Consider the following 17461-nt stretch of genomic DNA (forward strand, 5'->3'; position numbering starts at 1 on the left):
GGCTATACAAAGGGTGTATAGACATGCCATATATAAATAAATAATTTAATATCTGTAATTATAAAATATTACATTGTATTGATTCCACATGTAGTATGTGAAGATTTCTCTTTATTTTGGTTTTTTTTTTTTAGGTGTGAATTATTCTTTATTTAAAAAGTTTAATGCAGAACTCATTGTGTCCTGTCATTATTGCTGTCCGTTTGCACGCACACACACACACACACACACACATTTGCAACGCTGTATTTGTGTCCTGGTGTGAAAAGTGGACTGCATACAATAAGCTGTTTATTTTTAGTATTTATTTGAACATAGGGTTGTTGTTTTTTTGTTTTGTTTTGTTTTGCTTCTGGTATTTGCATCAGGATCTGCTGGACTTCTCTTAGTAGTATTCGTCCTCCAGGTTCGGTTGGTAAGGATTTTCGGTGCCGGGTGGCGGAGGAGGAGGGAGGGGCCTCTCACCATAATCTGCAGCAACACATTAACACAATCATCATTTATAATAATTAGCATTATTAGTCGTTATTAGTAGTTTAAAGCATGTAGTAGTCTGCTAAGAGGCTTTCAACTTTCACCCAGAAGGCCGCTGTTTTTGTGTCCAATGTGAAACTAAAGATCAGACACTTATTTCAAGTGACATGTTAAGTATTGGTCACATGACTCATTAGGCACTCAACATTTGAGTCGTTAGTCACACGAAATAGTCAGTTAAGTGGTTTTGTAGCGTAATCCTCCTGTAGACAGAACTTTATTTTGAAAGGGCGCTATGCATCCTGATGTGGCTTTCTTACCATCAATATAGCTGACATGCTGTTTGAAGAGGCCGGGGTCAAAGAGCAGCTCCAACTCTGCCGTTCCTTCATCAGCTCTGCTAGAAGAAGACAGCCGATGAAGACGGTGGTAGAAACAGCATCACACGCCATCATAATATATTAAAGAAAAATGTAAATATGATCGCTGGCTCCATTTGAATCATGTAGCGTTATTTATCTCATCCGTGCTCTTTCTTCTCAATCGCTGGTTGCTAGGCAACGGGAGCGCCAAATTACCCAAACAGGAAATTCTCCCCAAACCCGACCGTCTCATTTCAGAGACCAAGCGGTTCAACCTTCGCGGCCTCCAAAGCACATTCCCAGGCTCTATTTTTCCATAAAGAGTCTTCTTGTCTTCATTTTTTTTAGATGTGTTTGGAGGGAGGTATCCAGCAGAATTTAAGGTTTTGCAATTTATAAATCAAGCTCAAGAAAACCAATGAAATGCCATCGTTACACTGCTTCGTTGAATACTCAATCCTACAGATTTCAAGAGAAGGAATGCTCCTTCCACTCCGACACAGGCAAATACCAACACAAACAAAAATGCAGTCGTTTCCTTGACGACGATCACACATTCAAGTGTTGCTCCCGGACAGAAAGAGGACCTACCTGCTCAGCACAGGCACAGAACGCCCTCCACCGAACACAAAGGAGATCAGCAGGAGAGCTGTGACACATCTTCCAATCATGTCTGACCGCATTGTGAGCGTTACACAACACAGATTCTAGATTTGTTAGTAGTTAGTTAGTAAAAACACATGGATGCTAATGCTGGAGAGACACTACAAATGAAACATTTAAAACAAAACACTGCCAACACAGTTTTGGAGACAAACAAACATGCATCCTGATCACAGGACAGAGCAATAAACCCAAACGTTTTATATATTTATATAAGGATTGGAAGTGACCTCCATAGTATGGGACTCAGGAGTACACCGTTCACATGCAATGGTGGAGAAACAACCTGCATTACAAACTGGGAGTTTGCAAGAAGTGCCCATTTAGGAGGCAGGGGTGCGTCCCAACTATCTTATTTGAAATTGCCATCCAGGCTTAACCCTTAAATTGTGAGATCAAACTAAGCCATAGCATTTTACAATAAAAAAAGGTACATTTGACCAATATAGAGGAGGACACCTGAGTCTAATTATTGATCAAACAACATCACAGATAAATATTGTAGGTAAATTATAGAATTCTACTGTTAATGTATCAGGCATACATTTTTTTATGACATGATGTAAAGATGTTTATAAGCATTTTGCTTCTGTCTGCTCCTTCTCAATGTATTTCTGAATTAATCTGATTTATGTTTGTGTTTCCTTTTCTTTTACAGTACGTTGAATGCTTGACATAAATTGCATGTTTTTCTTTAAACAGGCTACAGAGACGTCTGCGGTCACAAACTTGTGAGAGGAAACCGAACCTAAGTTTTGTCCTGTGAAATAACCAAAGAGGTCACGCTGCTGTTGCTCAAACGTTAATCTGCAAAAACATCTCTCTGCTGGGGAGCAGAAGTGGTCAAATCTGCACTTCTGCTTTGTGCACAGTTCCGATTATATGCATCAGTATATGTCTACACTTTTGTTAGCTTGTTTTAGCCCTCCTATCCTTTTAGGTGACAATCTCAGACAGGTGTGTTGATTAGTTTGCCAGGTGATCTCAATTAAAGGCGAACCTACTTAAAGAGGTTGTTCCACATTATTATGCCAGTCACAGTTATCATGCAATGTGGGGAGGAAGAAAGAGCTTTCGTAAGAGTAAAAGTGTGAAATAGTGTCTTACAAAAGGTAGGAAAACGATAGATGTTTCGCAAAAACTCAAACACTAAAGAGAGATCATCGAACTGTGAACAGTGTGTGATTCAGAGCCCAGACGAAACCGGTCAGATAAAGGCTTATTAAGTTTAAGTTTAATATAAGTTTGAAGCTGCTGGAGTCCCAAGAAACCTCTCGATGCAGGCTCCTTCAGAGGCTTCAGTTCTGTTCGAAGCCCCCTAACTAATACTCACAAAGAGAAGCTCAGAAATACATGAAGACTCATTTTCAAACAGTTTCATTCACTCATGAATGACGTGCTCCACTGGATGGAGTTTCGGATGCTTGGTGTTCCAACAAGACTGCGTGATGTTTTTTTGAGCTGGATTATTGGGAAGTGAGATCCCTTTAGGGCAAGGGTCTCAAACTCAACTTACCTGTGGGCCGCTGGAGGTAGAGTCTGGGTGAGGCTGGGCCGCGTCAAGTACTCCACAAAAAGAGGGGTTCAAGTATTCCAAAAAAAAGTATAACCGATCCAATCTTCTCAGTCTTTACTAATAACAATTCAGAACATGCAGAACATGAACGGTTCTTCACAACATAGGCTTCTCCTCCTACTATATATACTATTATTCAGGTGTGCTCAATAGTCCAGAAATTACGGTACAAGTGACCAATGTTGCTAATTCGTGTTGTTGTCACGAGCCTGAGCTATGGTAGACCACAAGTGTTAAAAAAGACAAAACACACAGGGCATGCAGGACAACGCACTGTCAAAAAAACAACATTGACTTGTTGGTTTCTATGGGAATGAACAGAGAACAAATCATGGTGTAGATGCCATCATCATCCTCAACCCTAAGCGTCCTTAAAAGGAAGCTCTGGGAGGCAATACTGGCATCGTCAAATGAAATACAGGCAGAAAGTATACACAACTTACCTGGAATAGTGACGTGGCTGTCCACATAAAGATAAGATAAGCTTTTATTCGTCCTGGATATTTGCAGTGTTACAGCAGTAAATGGGATTGTTGTTCAATAACAAGATAATAAATGATTAATGATTAATCAATAAAACTGAAGGGTTGATTTCATTATTTTTTCATTGCACATAGGGGATATTCATATTTAACAGCTGAATTGATGTTCCATTGCTACTTCATAAAGTCGTAGATTTGCTACTTTATTATGGTGCTAACAACCGGCATCTATGCTAGCTAGCTTCCCATGAATGTACGTAATCTCTCTAATTAATACATCACAACGCGTGACAACGCCTCGTTAAAGTCCTCAAGGTGATGGCTATTGTTGGTTTAATTTATTTGAGGCCAAATTGTCATTTTACGGGTGGTTGGGCTAAGAAAGTAGCAGTAGTTTTCACTTGTTGTCATAGCAACGACAAACATCCGGTCAAGCAACGTGTTTACTTCCTCAGACCTCGATAATAAAGCAAATCTGTTACTTAAAAAAAATAGCAAAGCTGCGACTTTATAACCTAGCAATAAATTTGCGACTTTTTTTCTCTGAATATTGAATATTTTGAAATGGGCCAAATTGTCATCTTATGGGTGTTGCAAATTTTCTACTTTATAAACTCTCTTCTATAAACTTTTTTTTCTCTGAATATGGCTCTACTCTCTCAGCTGCATGTTGCCATTGTAGAAACATACAGGTCACATGTCAAAGTTTTTAGTGAAGCCTCTGGCTAAAGAAATGTCTGCTTTCTCAAATGTGAACAAAGACAAGATGGGAGGATCTGTAAAATCCTGCAGTTCGGTAACCCAACCTCGGTAACCCAATCCTTGTGTCAGTGGGACTAACGTACAATAGGCTGCACATGGTGTTTCTGAGCTGGTGAAATTTTAAATTGCAAAGCCAGGCGATGTAAAAGAATGGATTTGCACATGACATTTACATGTCAGTATCTTTACATGTGGTTTGAATTTACAGTGTTTACAGCAGTAAATGGGATAGTTAAGAAGCACCATAGGCCTTTAATAAACAATTGACTAGAAATCAAAGCAAAATATAATATTTATTTTTGTCATTTTAATTCCACATAGGGAATTTTGATGAGTGACAAGCGACAGGAAGGAGGAGCCGCTGACACTGAAGCCTGTTTATAGAACCAACAATGAGGGGAGACATCTCTCCACGAATTAACACAGTTCTTTAGTCCTACTGTGGCCATCCATGCGTGGCGCATTCTGGATTTACGTCGCCACCTGAACTCATCGTTGGCGTGCTGGCTTTTCGTGGTTGTAAACAGAACTTTTGGGCCGTAAATCAGTCTACCATGTTTGTATGTATCGGCAGACACAGATGAAAGGGGGAGTTTGACAGTTACGTCTGGTCTGGGATGATAAGAGCCTGGAAGACGTTCAGATCAGGGTGGAAAACATGTCGAATAAAAACCAACATAAGTCATATGCCAAGTGCTGTCTACATCTACCATTTCAGACCCTCACAGCCTCTCACACTCAACTATTTACCAGGTGACGTCCATTAGGACCCTGAGGGTCCAGGGTTCAAGGCTCTAGGGTAGAGGTCTCCAACGGTTTCAGGTCAAGGTGGTTGGTGGTTGTTCCTTCCTAAACCGGGCCAATAATAAAGTGTAGTGCAGCCTATAGTACCATTAAAGTACTTTGTAATGATGTAGGTAAGCCATTAAAATATTAATTGTTGAAAGGTTTGTATTTTAATTCTATTTTGGAATGTCCACATCACAATTTCAAAACATAATATCAAACAAACGGGGAGATTCATATGTGCTTAATATAGGTTTTATTCATGTTAAGGTGTATTTTTGGAAGAAAAAAAGGAAAAAGTTTGGGATCAAATCATTTCGGGGACCCCCTGTTGAAGATCTCTGGTCTAGGGGGAAAATGAAATTCAAACCCTGCATATTACAATATCACAGAAATATTAACATTAAAGATGTTATACACACTTAAAAATGTTGGGTTAAAAACAACCCAATATGGGTTATTTTTTAACCCAACACTGGTTAAATATTGGACAGAACACATGCCGGGTTATTTTGACCCAACAAGTTGGGTTGGTTTCCTTAAACCAACAGTTGGGTTGTTTATACAACCCAGTTGGGTTGTTCATATAACCCAACCATAGGCTCAATTTGACTATACTGCTGGGTTCTTTCTACTCAATCAGTTGGGTTGCTAATTTCTAATTATTAATATTTTATTATAATTATATAATATTGTTATGGTATTTATTGATTAAATATATTCTGACACAAAAAATTAAGAACAAATATTTATTAAAATTCAAAATTCACAGAATACAAAATATTTTAAGTAACAAACTTTTTATCAAAAATAGGGAACAGTGATTTACACAAACTTGAGCCTGTCGCCTATTCTGGGAATCAAGGTGGTGATGGTTGGAAGATCAAGGTAGCCAAAGCTCTCTTCATCAATTGCCTCCTCTGGAACACAGAAAAAAACCCCATTAAAATCACCACACCAAAATCTTTTTAGTGCTTGTGTGTTCCTTTCTATTCATGACTTGCACCTGGTTTCATTATATAATCTGAACCTGTTATGATATGGCCAGGTGTTACAGAAATTCAGTTTTATTGTACAGAATTCACTGCAGTAGAACTATTGTAAAATGTTCAAATTAATGGGACACAATTGTTGTAAACATCCCAGATTTAGCTTTAAGATATTTAAGGTTAATAGAGTATCTATCTGGTACAACACTCAAACTATTTTCTTCCTTAAAATTAATATGGGAAAATAGTGGTCCTTTAGCAGACAGTAGCTTAAGGCTCAGTGAATAATTATCCCAATTTATTTATAATAGTAGTGGCTACCAAGTTAGTACCAATAAAATAATGTGACATGGAAACAACTTAAATTGACTTACCACTAAACCTGTCAATGAGCCCTGGAAGCTGCCACTCAATCAATTTGGATCTCACAAAATCGTCCATGAGGTGGGAGAATCAAACTGCAAAGCCAACACAAAGAATTAAAATAAAACAAACGTATCATAAATAACTCATTCAGTAACGTTAAATCAAAGGTATTTTCACTGTTGTAACAATTAACTTCTCTACGGTTTTAAACTTCGACTTGAGCAAATAAGAAAGTTACCGGTTCCCCCTCGGCAAACTCAAGCTGGCTAATACAGTGCGGATTGGCTGGCTAGCTGAGGCTTGCTAGCATGTAGCGGGGTAGTCAAAACCAAAATCGATCCCCCACCGCGGTCAATTGGACTCATAATATATTTTTCCTTCACTCGGGTTTACAACACTCTCCTACTTACGTTGTTATACATGGAAGCCAAATTGATGAAAAACCTCACGTTGTCCTCCTAACTTTAACTTTAAAACACTCGAGTTACTTCGAAACTGCTACATAGCGACCCAGCTAACATGCTAACTTGCTACGTTTAATGAAATTGAGTTTGTGCATGCTAATAACGTTAGCTAACAGCTTGCTGACTTACCAATAGATAGTAACGTTGCTCATTGGTGCTTCATTAACTCACATCTAAACCTTATATTTCCTAAAGCCCTGGCCGCAAAGGCTTCCATGTATTAAAACCATATACGTTTACGTTGGCCCACTGTGGGTGTGCATAACTGTTAACATACGTTACCCACAACAAGCTATCGCTAACGTTAACTACAAATGACCGAGAGCTCCCAATCACTGCTACACACGCTCATATTACGTTGAACCATTCGTATGACCAACATACACGGTTACTACAATAAGCTTTATATACATATTATTCATATAAATTAAACATTGTGGTGAAACAATAGTGCACACGTAACAAACCTTGCTTTGTATAGAGCTGAGTCTCTCAGTATGTCCATGACCGTGGCGTTAACGTTACTGTTGGTCGCGCATGCGCGAACGTCAACCCAACATGTTGGGTAGTCCGAAATAACCCAACACAGTATAATGGAAAATACAACCCAACAGCTAATAACTCAACTGCCAACGACAATAACCCAGCAAATTGGGTTCTTAGATTACCCAACTTAATGAAAACAACCCAATTAAACTAACCAACAGTCTCAACTCAGCTGTTGGGTTGAAAAAATAACCCAACAATTCTTTGTGTGTATGGAACATAAATCACAGGAATGTCATCAAAGGCTACACACCTGGTTTATTCATCAACCATGTATTTTATTTTAGCTTTAAACTAAGAGACAGTACGTTATTTTACGTTATCCAGAGGGATTATTTTGGCATGACCCTGCAATCGACATGGGCATGGCAGAATTGATATGAGGGCTCCCTGCAGCGGTCACAGGTTCGAATCCCTTTCGCTCTCACGCTGTCCTCCCGTAATAAAAGGACAAAAATATACCTTGAAACAAACTAATCTGGTGCTTTGATGTATTTTTATGGCGTGGTGTATATCAGCCTCATTCTTTCAGCTGCGATCCCTCATATAAAACATCGCTCTCTGAAGCTCTCGAGAGCTTTTTTTAAATTATTGATATTTATTTTTGTTATCATCCGCGCACAGACCTCCACGGGATCTTTTCCAAACGCTGATGCCATTTTCCCAGAGAGCTGATTGGTCAGTAGGCTAGGCGGTACTTTTCTCCACGTTGATCTCTTATCAGCAACATAACCTGCTCCGGAGCAGGTTTAGGCACTTTAAAACGTTGCTGTTTTCATGACAAAAGCTGAGGGAAACTTGTTGGGTGACCCACCTCTCAACAAAGAATGTTAAGACAATTTAATGCACAGTCGAGTCAAATCATATTTAATAACAGGAGGGACTACTACCAAAGGCATGTTTCCTTCAGGACTCACTGAAAAAAATGAGGGTAAATGCACCTGAAGCTTTTTACAACGGAGCCACTCCCTGTTTGCGCCTTCCTCGTGTGAGAAGGATGACACGGTCATTTGAGAGCGGAGAGTCCGAGTGATGATGTTCTTGGTGGATTTATTTACCTGAGAAAAACCTGCACCAGGTAGGTCTCAGCAATGTTCCCTGCTGGGGGGTTCATTCTAAACTTCCACTCTTTAGATGACATTGCAGTTCATCTTTAAACCCTTTTTTCTCCATATTGTCAGAAATGTCAGATTTATTATTATTTGATTTTTTTTTGCTTACATTTTTATTATTATTGTTATTAATTTTCATTTTAAAAACAATAATTCCCAGTAGGTTTCGCTTCCAGAACGATCTGCTCTGGATCGAGTTCAACAAGTTTACATATAGGCGCGTGCCCGTCGATAATTACGATTGGCATCGGGGAGCGAGTTAAGATATATTACTTGTTGGCGTGGGAGGCAATTACTGCCTATATGAATGCGTGTGACTTCATTAAACAGTCGATGTTTAGATTCTCTTTTTAAATGCGCACGGGGCGACGGGGGTTCAATTCCCGCAGTGAGTGGAAGGCGAGATGTAAAGGAAATACTAATTTTCATAGAAGTGCCATCCCACAGCCACAAACATTACGTGGCTGCAGGTGAAAATTAAGCATAAGAATATAAGATTTTAATCATATTTCACACATTAAATATCAGCTGCTATTTCAACACAGAAATGTTCTGTATAAACATTTCATTTTCTGCAAAGCATCTGGTCGCGGATTATGTCCGTGATATGAAATGTATGAAAATATAAAAAGAAGAATATTGTTAAGATGTGTGATTGCTTGTAAAATTGGACTAAGTGGGCTCATCAAAACCCAACGTGATGCTGCTAGAATCACTGCTTCCGTGTCTATTAACACAAGGAAACGACATCCCATTTATCCACAGCTGGTTGGTATTCAGGAAAAGGGCGGAGACAGGTGGGAGAAACTCAGGGGGCCGACCCCCCCCCCCCCCCCCCCAAACCCTCTGGGACTCCCGTTAAATGAATGTGAGGCTGTGAGGACTTGAAATGGTAGAAATACAAATGGGACATCACTTGACACGCCACGTTACTTTTGATGAGACAAAACATTTTATCTTAAAATTTAAGTTTAGTTCAGTTTTTTACAGCCTGATTTGAACGTCTCCCGCTGTTATCATTAACAAATAATTGATTTACTTTTTTTAGTGGCTTCAATGAGCATAATTCAAATAAATGGTTTATGAATAAACCAGGTGTGTAGCCTACGATGACATTCCTATGATTTTTGTTTACCTTTTCTTTCTGTCTTTCCCTGGCAAACATGTGTTTCACGTCACAACGCTATGAATTGTGGGTGAATTACTTCAGGCAAATGCTAGCATGGTATCTTTAACTAAAACTCAAGAGTATCCCTCTTCCAATGGTTTACAAACTCAGAGTTTTAGCAAAAACTGCTTTCTGGAATACACACTTTATAGTGACAGGGGGGGGGGGGGGGGGGGGGGGGGTACCGCCGCTCTTCTGTTGTGTGTCTGGTTTCACTGCAGTCTTGAGTGCTATTTTCTTCTAGGTACAATCGTATCGACCGACCAGATACCTCCACCTCCTTTGACAGTTTGTTTCCTGGAAAAATGAAGCGGCAGTATTGCACAAGGTATCGTCTCTTTTTTTCGCAATGTTTGTTTCTTTTTCTTTTTTTTAATCTGGTGATGTAGCTCTAAACGAGTTAATGAACAAATGAATGCTGGTATATGTAAATACAGACATGATAACTAAGTGATAAAAAAAAACTAAAGGGATAGTTCAGGTGTTTTGAAGTAGGCTTGTCTAAGATATGTTTCTATAGTTAGTATATTACCTACAGTAGATGACGGTCAGCAAACCCCAAATAAACAAGTATCAGATTACAAAAACCTTATTTAAGGACATTGTTTCTGGATTTGCATTGTTGTTTAATGCTGTATATCTACCATGGATTTTTACTATTTTATTTTTTAACTTTGTGAATGGGAAGAGGAGGTTATAAATAACTGAAGAATAGCTCTACTACAAAACATAGACGTTATGTACATTAAAATAACACTCTTCAGGTCAATGTATCTCATTTACAGCAAAATTAACTCGAACTAAGGTCAGAATCCTGCCTCATACCACTTAATATTCACTATGTTCTTCAGCTATGAGTCTTTATTCCCTATACAACTATATCCATATCACGTGGGTTGAAGCTGATATGTTCTCTTTTTGTGTTTCTTTGCTTTTGCATATTTTTCAGTGGACTAAAGGAAAAGAGTACTGGACTCTTCTGCTGCCTCGTGTTGCTCATTGTCAGCGTCACCTGCTTGTATCTAGGGTACTAAAGTCATCATTATTGATCACCATTATTCAAGATTATTGCTCTTGAAGACCCATAACAGCACATGCGAGCAAGTTGAATTTATGCATGACAGCAAAAGTCACTTAATAATGATTTCATTCCAGTCTCACGATGGGTCCTTTTTCAATATTAGAAATATAGCGGCGCTCATCCCCGTGAACAACAAGCCGGCGGCCAAAGGATTGCTGAGACAGAGCATCAATTTAGACCACACGCTTAACTTTGGGTAAGAGATCTGACCTTTTTGGCTGTATAGATTTCAGAAATCATGAATAATATGTAGAAATTGAATCTAAAATCAACATGTTGCCCATCTGCTTAGACAAATTTCACAATAAACACTATTTTTAAGTTGAAAATTAAGTCTGAAAATGACCCCATGTAGAAGTAATTCAAGCAGAACTAGATCAACAATCGGCAAGCTTTGGGAAAACAAGAACATTCTTCCTCTGATTAGTAAACGGGGGGGGGGTCCAGGACTTAGAAGCCCTGCATCTTTAGTATGCTAATTGTTATCAGGCGGCAACTTCAAATCACAATGATGATGTAAACTTCTTATAAACAGTCTGTAGCTCCTTTTAGACAGACGATTCCACTGGAATGGCGTAAAGGCGAGTAAAAATATGCCGCAAACTGGAGCATTTAGATCGCACTTTGTTTGCGGAATAACGCTGCGATGCGTTAAGATAGCACCCTGGCATGGCGGAACGAGTGAGAGGGTGAAAAAGAAAAAACACGCCCCTCCGTTTCATGTTCTTGAAAACGGTAAATATGCATACGATGATGTCATTGTGCCGCCCCTCAAACCCTCTAGCCTGACTTCTTCCCCCGCGATGTTTCGTAACAGCAATGGCAGCCTACATGCTTCTGCTCCTCTGTACCACGGTGTATTAGGGCCACTGTATGAAAAGAAAAAGAAAAAAAAGATTGTTTTGGTACGCATGTACACACCTGCTTGTAGAGACAGAGACTTCCTGAGAAGTCGAAGGTGTGACTGCTCTCAGGGCAGACTGGTTTCTCTACACAATGTCACAACAGAGGCCATTCATCAGACTCTGATCAATCAATGTGAGATAAGGAAGTTTCTCGGAGTCCGTCCAGGAAGGAAGAAACACTAAAAGGTCTTTTCTCTCAATAGCAAAGAGAATTACTTCTTCTAATCAGGATAAAACGAGTTAACCACAATGAAATAAGAGCAGCAGGACATTTGATCAGTACAGGAGAAAAGAATATTAGAATGAGATGAAAATAAAACTGTGAGGTTTCTTCGACACAACCCAGGTTTCGGTGAAGCACAAGGCAGAAGATCGGTGTGGGTCTGCCTCATTGAGAAGCAGCAGTTTGTCATATCGACTGTTTTTAACGTACATCTTTTGTTTTCATCTTCCATTCAGGGCCAGAACAAATGTTAAAACACGCACAGCTTGGAATGCTCCCATCATCTGGGAGGGGATGTTCGACCCCAACCTTTACAACCAAATACACATCCAGAACCAGTCATCTGTGGCCCTCACCGTCTTTGCTGTGGGAAGGTTTGTTCCTCCATAAACACTGACCATGAAAGCACCAGCGCTTTGACACAAGCTCTTCTACGACGGCGTATTAGGGCCACTGTAGGGGAAAAAATAAAAACTGTGCTACTTTATAAAGTTGCGGATTTGCTACTTTATTACAATGCTAACAACCGGCATTTATGCTAGCTAAAATCCCATGAAAGTTGCATTTATTTTTCTAATTAATACATCACAACATGTGTGATGGTAACGCCTTTCTCAGGTCCTTCGGGTGATGGCTGTTGATGGTTATTGTTGGTTAATTTTATATGGGCCAAATTGTCATCTTATGGGTGGTTATTGATTGGGCAGTTTTAAATTTGCTTGTTTTAAAGTAGCACATTTGCAACTTTTTTTCTCTGAATATTGCCCACCTCTCTCGGCTCCATTTTTTATTTTTTTTTCCTACAGTGGCCCTAATACGAGTCTGATAGCACTTTTAATACTAAAGATTTGGCATTGTGAGCACTTTCTCCAAACCAGCGTGAATATCAGTTCAACAACTTTCATGCAAATGTACCAATTACCACGTTAAGGCTCAAAGCAATGACCCCTTAAAACATGGACGCACGTGATAGTTGTCTCAAATAAAGAAATGACAGAAAACATATTTTCTTTGTGTCGTTTTCCCATCTGCATCACTTGTTTTTCACTTGTCTGTCTCTGTCTCAGATACCTTGATGCCTACCTCAAGACTTTCCTTACCTCTGCGGAGATACATTTTATGGTGGGATTACAAGTGACATATTACGTGTTTACGGATCTACCAGATAAGGTGCCAAGCATCGAGCTCGCTCCTAATCGAAGCATGAAGGTTATCCAGGTACAAAAGCACTCCAGGTGGCAGGACATCTCGATGATGCGCATGAAAACAATATCAGATGTCATCGAATCAGAGATTCGTTTCCGCTGCAACTATGTCTTCTGCTTGGATGTGGATCAGGAGTTCAAGGGAAGATTTGGCTCAGAGGCTCTGGGGGATTCGGTTGCTTTGCTACATGCATGGTATTACAATCTTCCACAGGAACGGTTCAGTTACGACAGAAACCCCAAATCCAAAGCCTTCATGGCATCCGGAGATTACTACTACCACGCTGCTCTCTTTGGAGGCTTGTGTGACAATGTGAAGGATTTGGCAGATTACTGCTTTCTGAGTATCATGGAGGACAAACTAAACAACGTGGAGGCTCTGTGGCATGATGAGAGTCATCTAAACAAATTCTTTTGGCTTCACAAACCAAGCAGGCTGCTCTCGCCTGAGTACTGCTGGGACCCGATTATCATTGACACAAGGGACATAAGCGTCACCCGCCTAGTGTGGGCACCAAAAAATTATGACAAACTCCGTACGCTGTAGAGTGGGTTACAAGATCCACTCGTTGTGATACGTTTAATCGCAGTGCAAGATTGTTAACTAAAAGTGTTGTATTGGATTTTTACCATGAAATTACCTTTCGACCTTTCGATCTCGAGCATACGTTTGGCGTTCTTGGGAAGCGGCTTTGAACCGAGGTCTGAACGAAGGGGGCCGGACTTTTTCGGTTCGGCGATACGTTCAAAGTCTCTGTGGTTTTTCCAAATTACCTACTCTGCCTTTAATTGTTGTCTTTCATTTCTCGAATGTTGGAAGGATTATGACTTGTCAAATGTGTGTATTTTTGTTTTTTTAAACAAAGCAATTTTAAAAGGAAATTCTGACTTGTTCTTGAAGGCTTCATCGACAAATGTGGTGCATCATATTTTAAATGTTGTGATCCGAGCAATAATGCCATCTTCCACCAGCAGGTGGAAAGCAAAAGAGCTTTAAATTTGCATTGTAGCTTCACGATACACACCTAGCCACACCTAAGATATGATGCTTTTATCCCATGAACAATCATGTGGACAAAGTTGCTTCTTTAAGGAAAAGTGTCCATGGACAGACATTGTCACCACGATAGTGTCGCAACCGTGAAACTTTAAAGTTGTGTATCTGAACTTGAAGGTTGAGTTTGAATTTGGTGTTGTCCTCATGATACGCCTAAGATATGATGCTTTTATCCCATAAACAATTATGTGGACAACAATTGGACACGATAGTGTCGCAACCGTGAAACTTTAAAGTCGTGTAGTTGAACTCAAAATTAAGGTTGAGTTTGAATTTGGTGTGGTCCTTACAGATGGATGGTCTCCAATGTGTTTGCTGAAGCCCAATAATTGCATTTAACTGAAGCACAGTGGAATGTGTTCGAACTGGTGCAGAATCATAAGAGAGATCTGATCCTGTCTGAGCACATTGTGAAGAGAGCGAACGACTCCATCAAATCAAAAGTGATTTGTTTTTAGAATTTGTTATAGCTGTAACCATGCAGAAAGTCTCACAAGTTTCTGTGCTCCAAGGAGTTTCAATGTGCAGCAAATGTTTTTACATTTTAAGTTTCTCTCTGTCATGCTGTACCTTCAATACGGAAATGTAGATGGTTTATTATCATTGTTGTTTTTCAGTTTGTTTTTTGTGTTCAGCTGGGAAAATCTTGCATGCAATATTTTTCCTATCATAGTCGTTAGTAACATTGGTGTTTTTAAAATAATTACCACTTTTTACATGTCAAAAGTTAGCGCATCTGTCTGCCCACTTTGCGCTACTTTCAGTTGTGAATCAGTCCCATGTGACAGGGGTTCCCTGTTTTGCTCATTATAAGTGTGACTGGTCCTCAACATGTATCGTAGATAGCCACGATGTTGATTTCTGTCACTTGAGAAAATGAGCTCAGCTCACGGCATTAGAACTTTTTATTATCAATGGGAAATAATATAATACCTAAGGAATAATCCATGACAGGGATGAAGTTTAATGGACAATGTACTCTAACATTAACAGAAATTAATTTAACAGAAATTGCAATTGTATGCAAGAATAAATAGATAGGCTGAATAAGTCATAGAATCCATTTCTATACTTTGTTTTTTAATATTTTCAAATATGTGATCAGACAGGCGCAAACCACCAGTACCCATATTTCTTTCTCATGCTATAGTCAGATTAAAGTATAAAACCATGTTAAAATGCATCAGAATACAAAAAATGACATCTAGTCTGTTAAAACATTTCTGGGGGAGGAACCGAACCCCAGATCCATTTTTCCTGAGGCCTTGAAAACTGCAGTATTCAAACCTCTTTTTAAAAAAAAAAGTATTAATTAATCACAGGCCCAAATCAAACCTAACATTTTTTGACAAGATCATTGAAAAGGTTGGAGAAGTGGGCGAACATTCTGGTACTGTGCTAAATTGGTCCAAATCCTACTTTGGGACTACTTCCTGATTATGAATCTGAGCGGGGGAAAAAAGAGATGTGGGTTTCCCCAAGGCTCTATTCTGGGGACACTTTTGTTCAAAATCTACATGGTCCCTCAAACTCAGATTATGGAGTATAACAACATCTCTTACAACTATGCTGATGACACACAGCTTTACATTACAGTGTCATCACATGAATATAATCCCTTTCGTTCACTGAGTAAGTGTATCGAACAAACCAATGAGTGGATGATCCAGAATTGCACTGCTCAATGCAGAAAAGACAGCCATTGGTTTTGGTCCTAGAGATCCAAGGTTGGAGGTCAGTGTTGAACATGACTTAATAAACTACAGACTTACCTATGAATCAAAAATAACACCCAATGTCTTTTTAGTAGTCTATTAAAAACCTATGAGAAAGTGATGGATTCTTCTTGCTTCCCAGTTCTTGCTTCACACAACCGTGTGCGTGTGTGTGTGTGTGTGTGTGTGTGTGTGTGTGTGTGTGTGTGTGTGTGTGTGTGTGTCTGTGTGTATGTTTCATTCTGCCAATCACACGGTAGACACAGCCTAAAGCTTTTCCTGCTTTATTGTCTATTGAATTCTAAATTAAACACAATTTACTAAATGACTGTCACATTATATTGAAGAAGAGAGAGACCAGTGATTGAATATAATATAATTATATGTTTAGTGAGGTTATTAATCAAGTGGTGTGATAATTATCATAGACTTATATACAATCTGACTACTTGCCATCAGAGGAGTCACCCCCTTTGGGCCATTTGGAAAAAAGAATGAGAGTTCAAGGAACTTCCTCATTGGTTTCATTTTTCCTGGTCTGTGTGAATTTAAAGTATGGTCTAGACTTGCTCTTGAGATAGCTTCTGCTGTTCCTTGCCATTATATCGATAAAGACTTCAACAACCAGCAGACCTGCATTCCCAAAACCTTTGCATGCCACACACCTTACCAGACCTAACCTGTCCTACCACTTGCACTTATGTAAACCCATACAGGATGTTTCAGAACAGAAGGTTGGACACCACTTCACCCATTTTCGATAGAATGCAAGCTCAAGGCACTAACGCATTGGCTTCACTGTTAAGAGCCAGAAGGCATGATTGTGCAATGGAAATTTACCGGCTGCATGAGATGATATCTATTCTGCTTAGGGAAATGGAAACACTGAGCTGCTGAGACAGCACTTCTCTATCCACTGTACCTATATGAATATTTGTTTATCAGTTATCAACCTGCTGTGTATCAGGCTGTATCAGTCCTGTTGCAGGGAGCCATAACCGGAGAAAGAGGAAAAGCCAAGGTAGGCCATCGATAGTGCTCTTGGTCAGACAGATCGAGTTGCTTTGCTTCGTGTACTGATCCTTTCTGCAGAAAGCTGAAAGGTCATACTATTCAGAAACACTTTCTGTTATATTACTTGAAATCCTTGTAACATATTGATAGAAATGAATAAATAAAATGGCCGTGGGAAAAAAAAGTCGGGCGGGAGAAAGTAATTGGACCATCTCCCTGTCTGTCAATGCTTACTTTCTGATTGGGGGGGGGGTGACTTCTTCGGTTCTGCGATGCGTTCAAAATCAAATTCACAATAGACTATCAGAGTTCAAATTATTTCCACATTCCCCACGCTGGTCTCCAGATAAAATACAAATAGGCATGGAATATGTATCATCCTCCATGGTTCAAAGACAAACCAAGAATCTGAACCTTGTCAGAGGATCCGCTCCCTGTTTGCCCCCTATATCATAAGTTCTCTGCACTAGTGGAATCAATTTGGCTGTTTGGGTCTTTATACCAGAGGGAA

The 17461-nt window shown here is 39.5% G+C and overlaps 1 protein-coding gene and 2 long non-coding RNA genes across 5 annotated transcripts; 1 reads left to right on the top strand and 2 right to left on the bottom strand.

Annotated features, from left to right (window-relative positions):
* Positions 1-336: 336 nt before the first annotated feature.
* Positions 337-1557, bottom strand: LOC311017675. Of its 2 annotated transcripts, none has more exons than XR_014597651.1 (3): positions 1428-1557; positions 795-871; positions 337-471 (listed from the first exon to the last, which is right to left on the bottom strand). It is a non-coding gene; the product is annotated as an uncharacterized lncRNA (long non-coding RNA). The 2 variants fall into 2 exon arrangements; XR_014597652.1 differs by having other exon boundaries at positions 795-874; positions 1428-1537.
* Positions 1558-5528: 3971 nt separating this feature from the next.
* LOC311014010 lies at positions 5529-7674 on the bottom strand. The gene is made up of 3 exons (XR_014597213.1): positions 7392-7674; positions 6469-6552; positions 5529-6025 (listed from the first exon to the last, which is right to left on the bottom strand). It is a non-coding gene; the product is annotated as an uncharacterized lncRNA (long non-coding RNA).
* Positions 7675-8320: 646 nt separating this feature from the next.
* On the top strand, positions 8321-16057 carry LOC311012556 (alpha-1,3-galactosyltransferase 2-like). Of its 2 annotated transcripts, XR_014597053.1 has the most exons (7): positions 8321-8548; positions 9995-10078; positions 10700-10777; positions 10935-11027; positions 12196-12333; positions 13027-14338; positions 14483-16057. XR_014597053.1 is itself a non-coding variant. In XM_084008044.1 (6 exons), the coding sequence occupies exons 2-6, from the start codon at positions 10056-10058 to the stop codon at positions 13709-13711; spliced, it is 1017 nt and encodes a 338-aa protein (XP_083864170.1). In that variant the 5' UTR covers positions 8321-8548; positions 9995-10055; the 3' UTR covers positions 13712-16057. The 2 variants fall into 2 exon arrangements, 1 of the variants encoding a protein (XP_083864170.1); XM_084008044.1 differs by having other exon boundaries at positions 13027-16057.
* The last annotated feature ends 1404 nt before the right edge of the window (positions 16058-17461 follow it).

This window comes from Eutrigla gurnardus (assembly GCF_963514095.1).
Source record: "Eutrigla gurnardus genome assembly, chromosome: 1".
Classification (NCBI taxonomy): domain Eukaryota; kingdom Metazoa; phylum Chordata; class Actinopteri; order Perciformes; family Triglidae; genus Eutrigla; species Eutrigla gurnardus.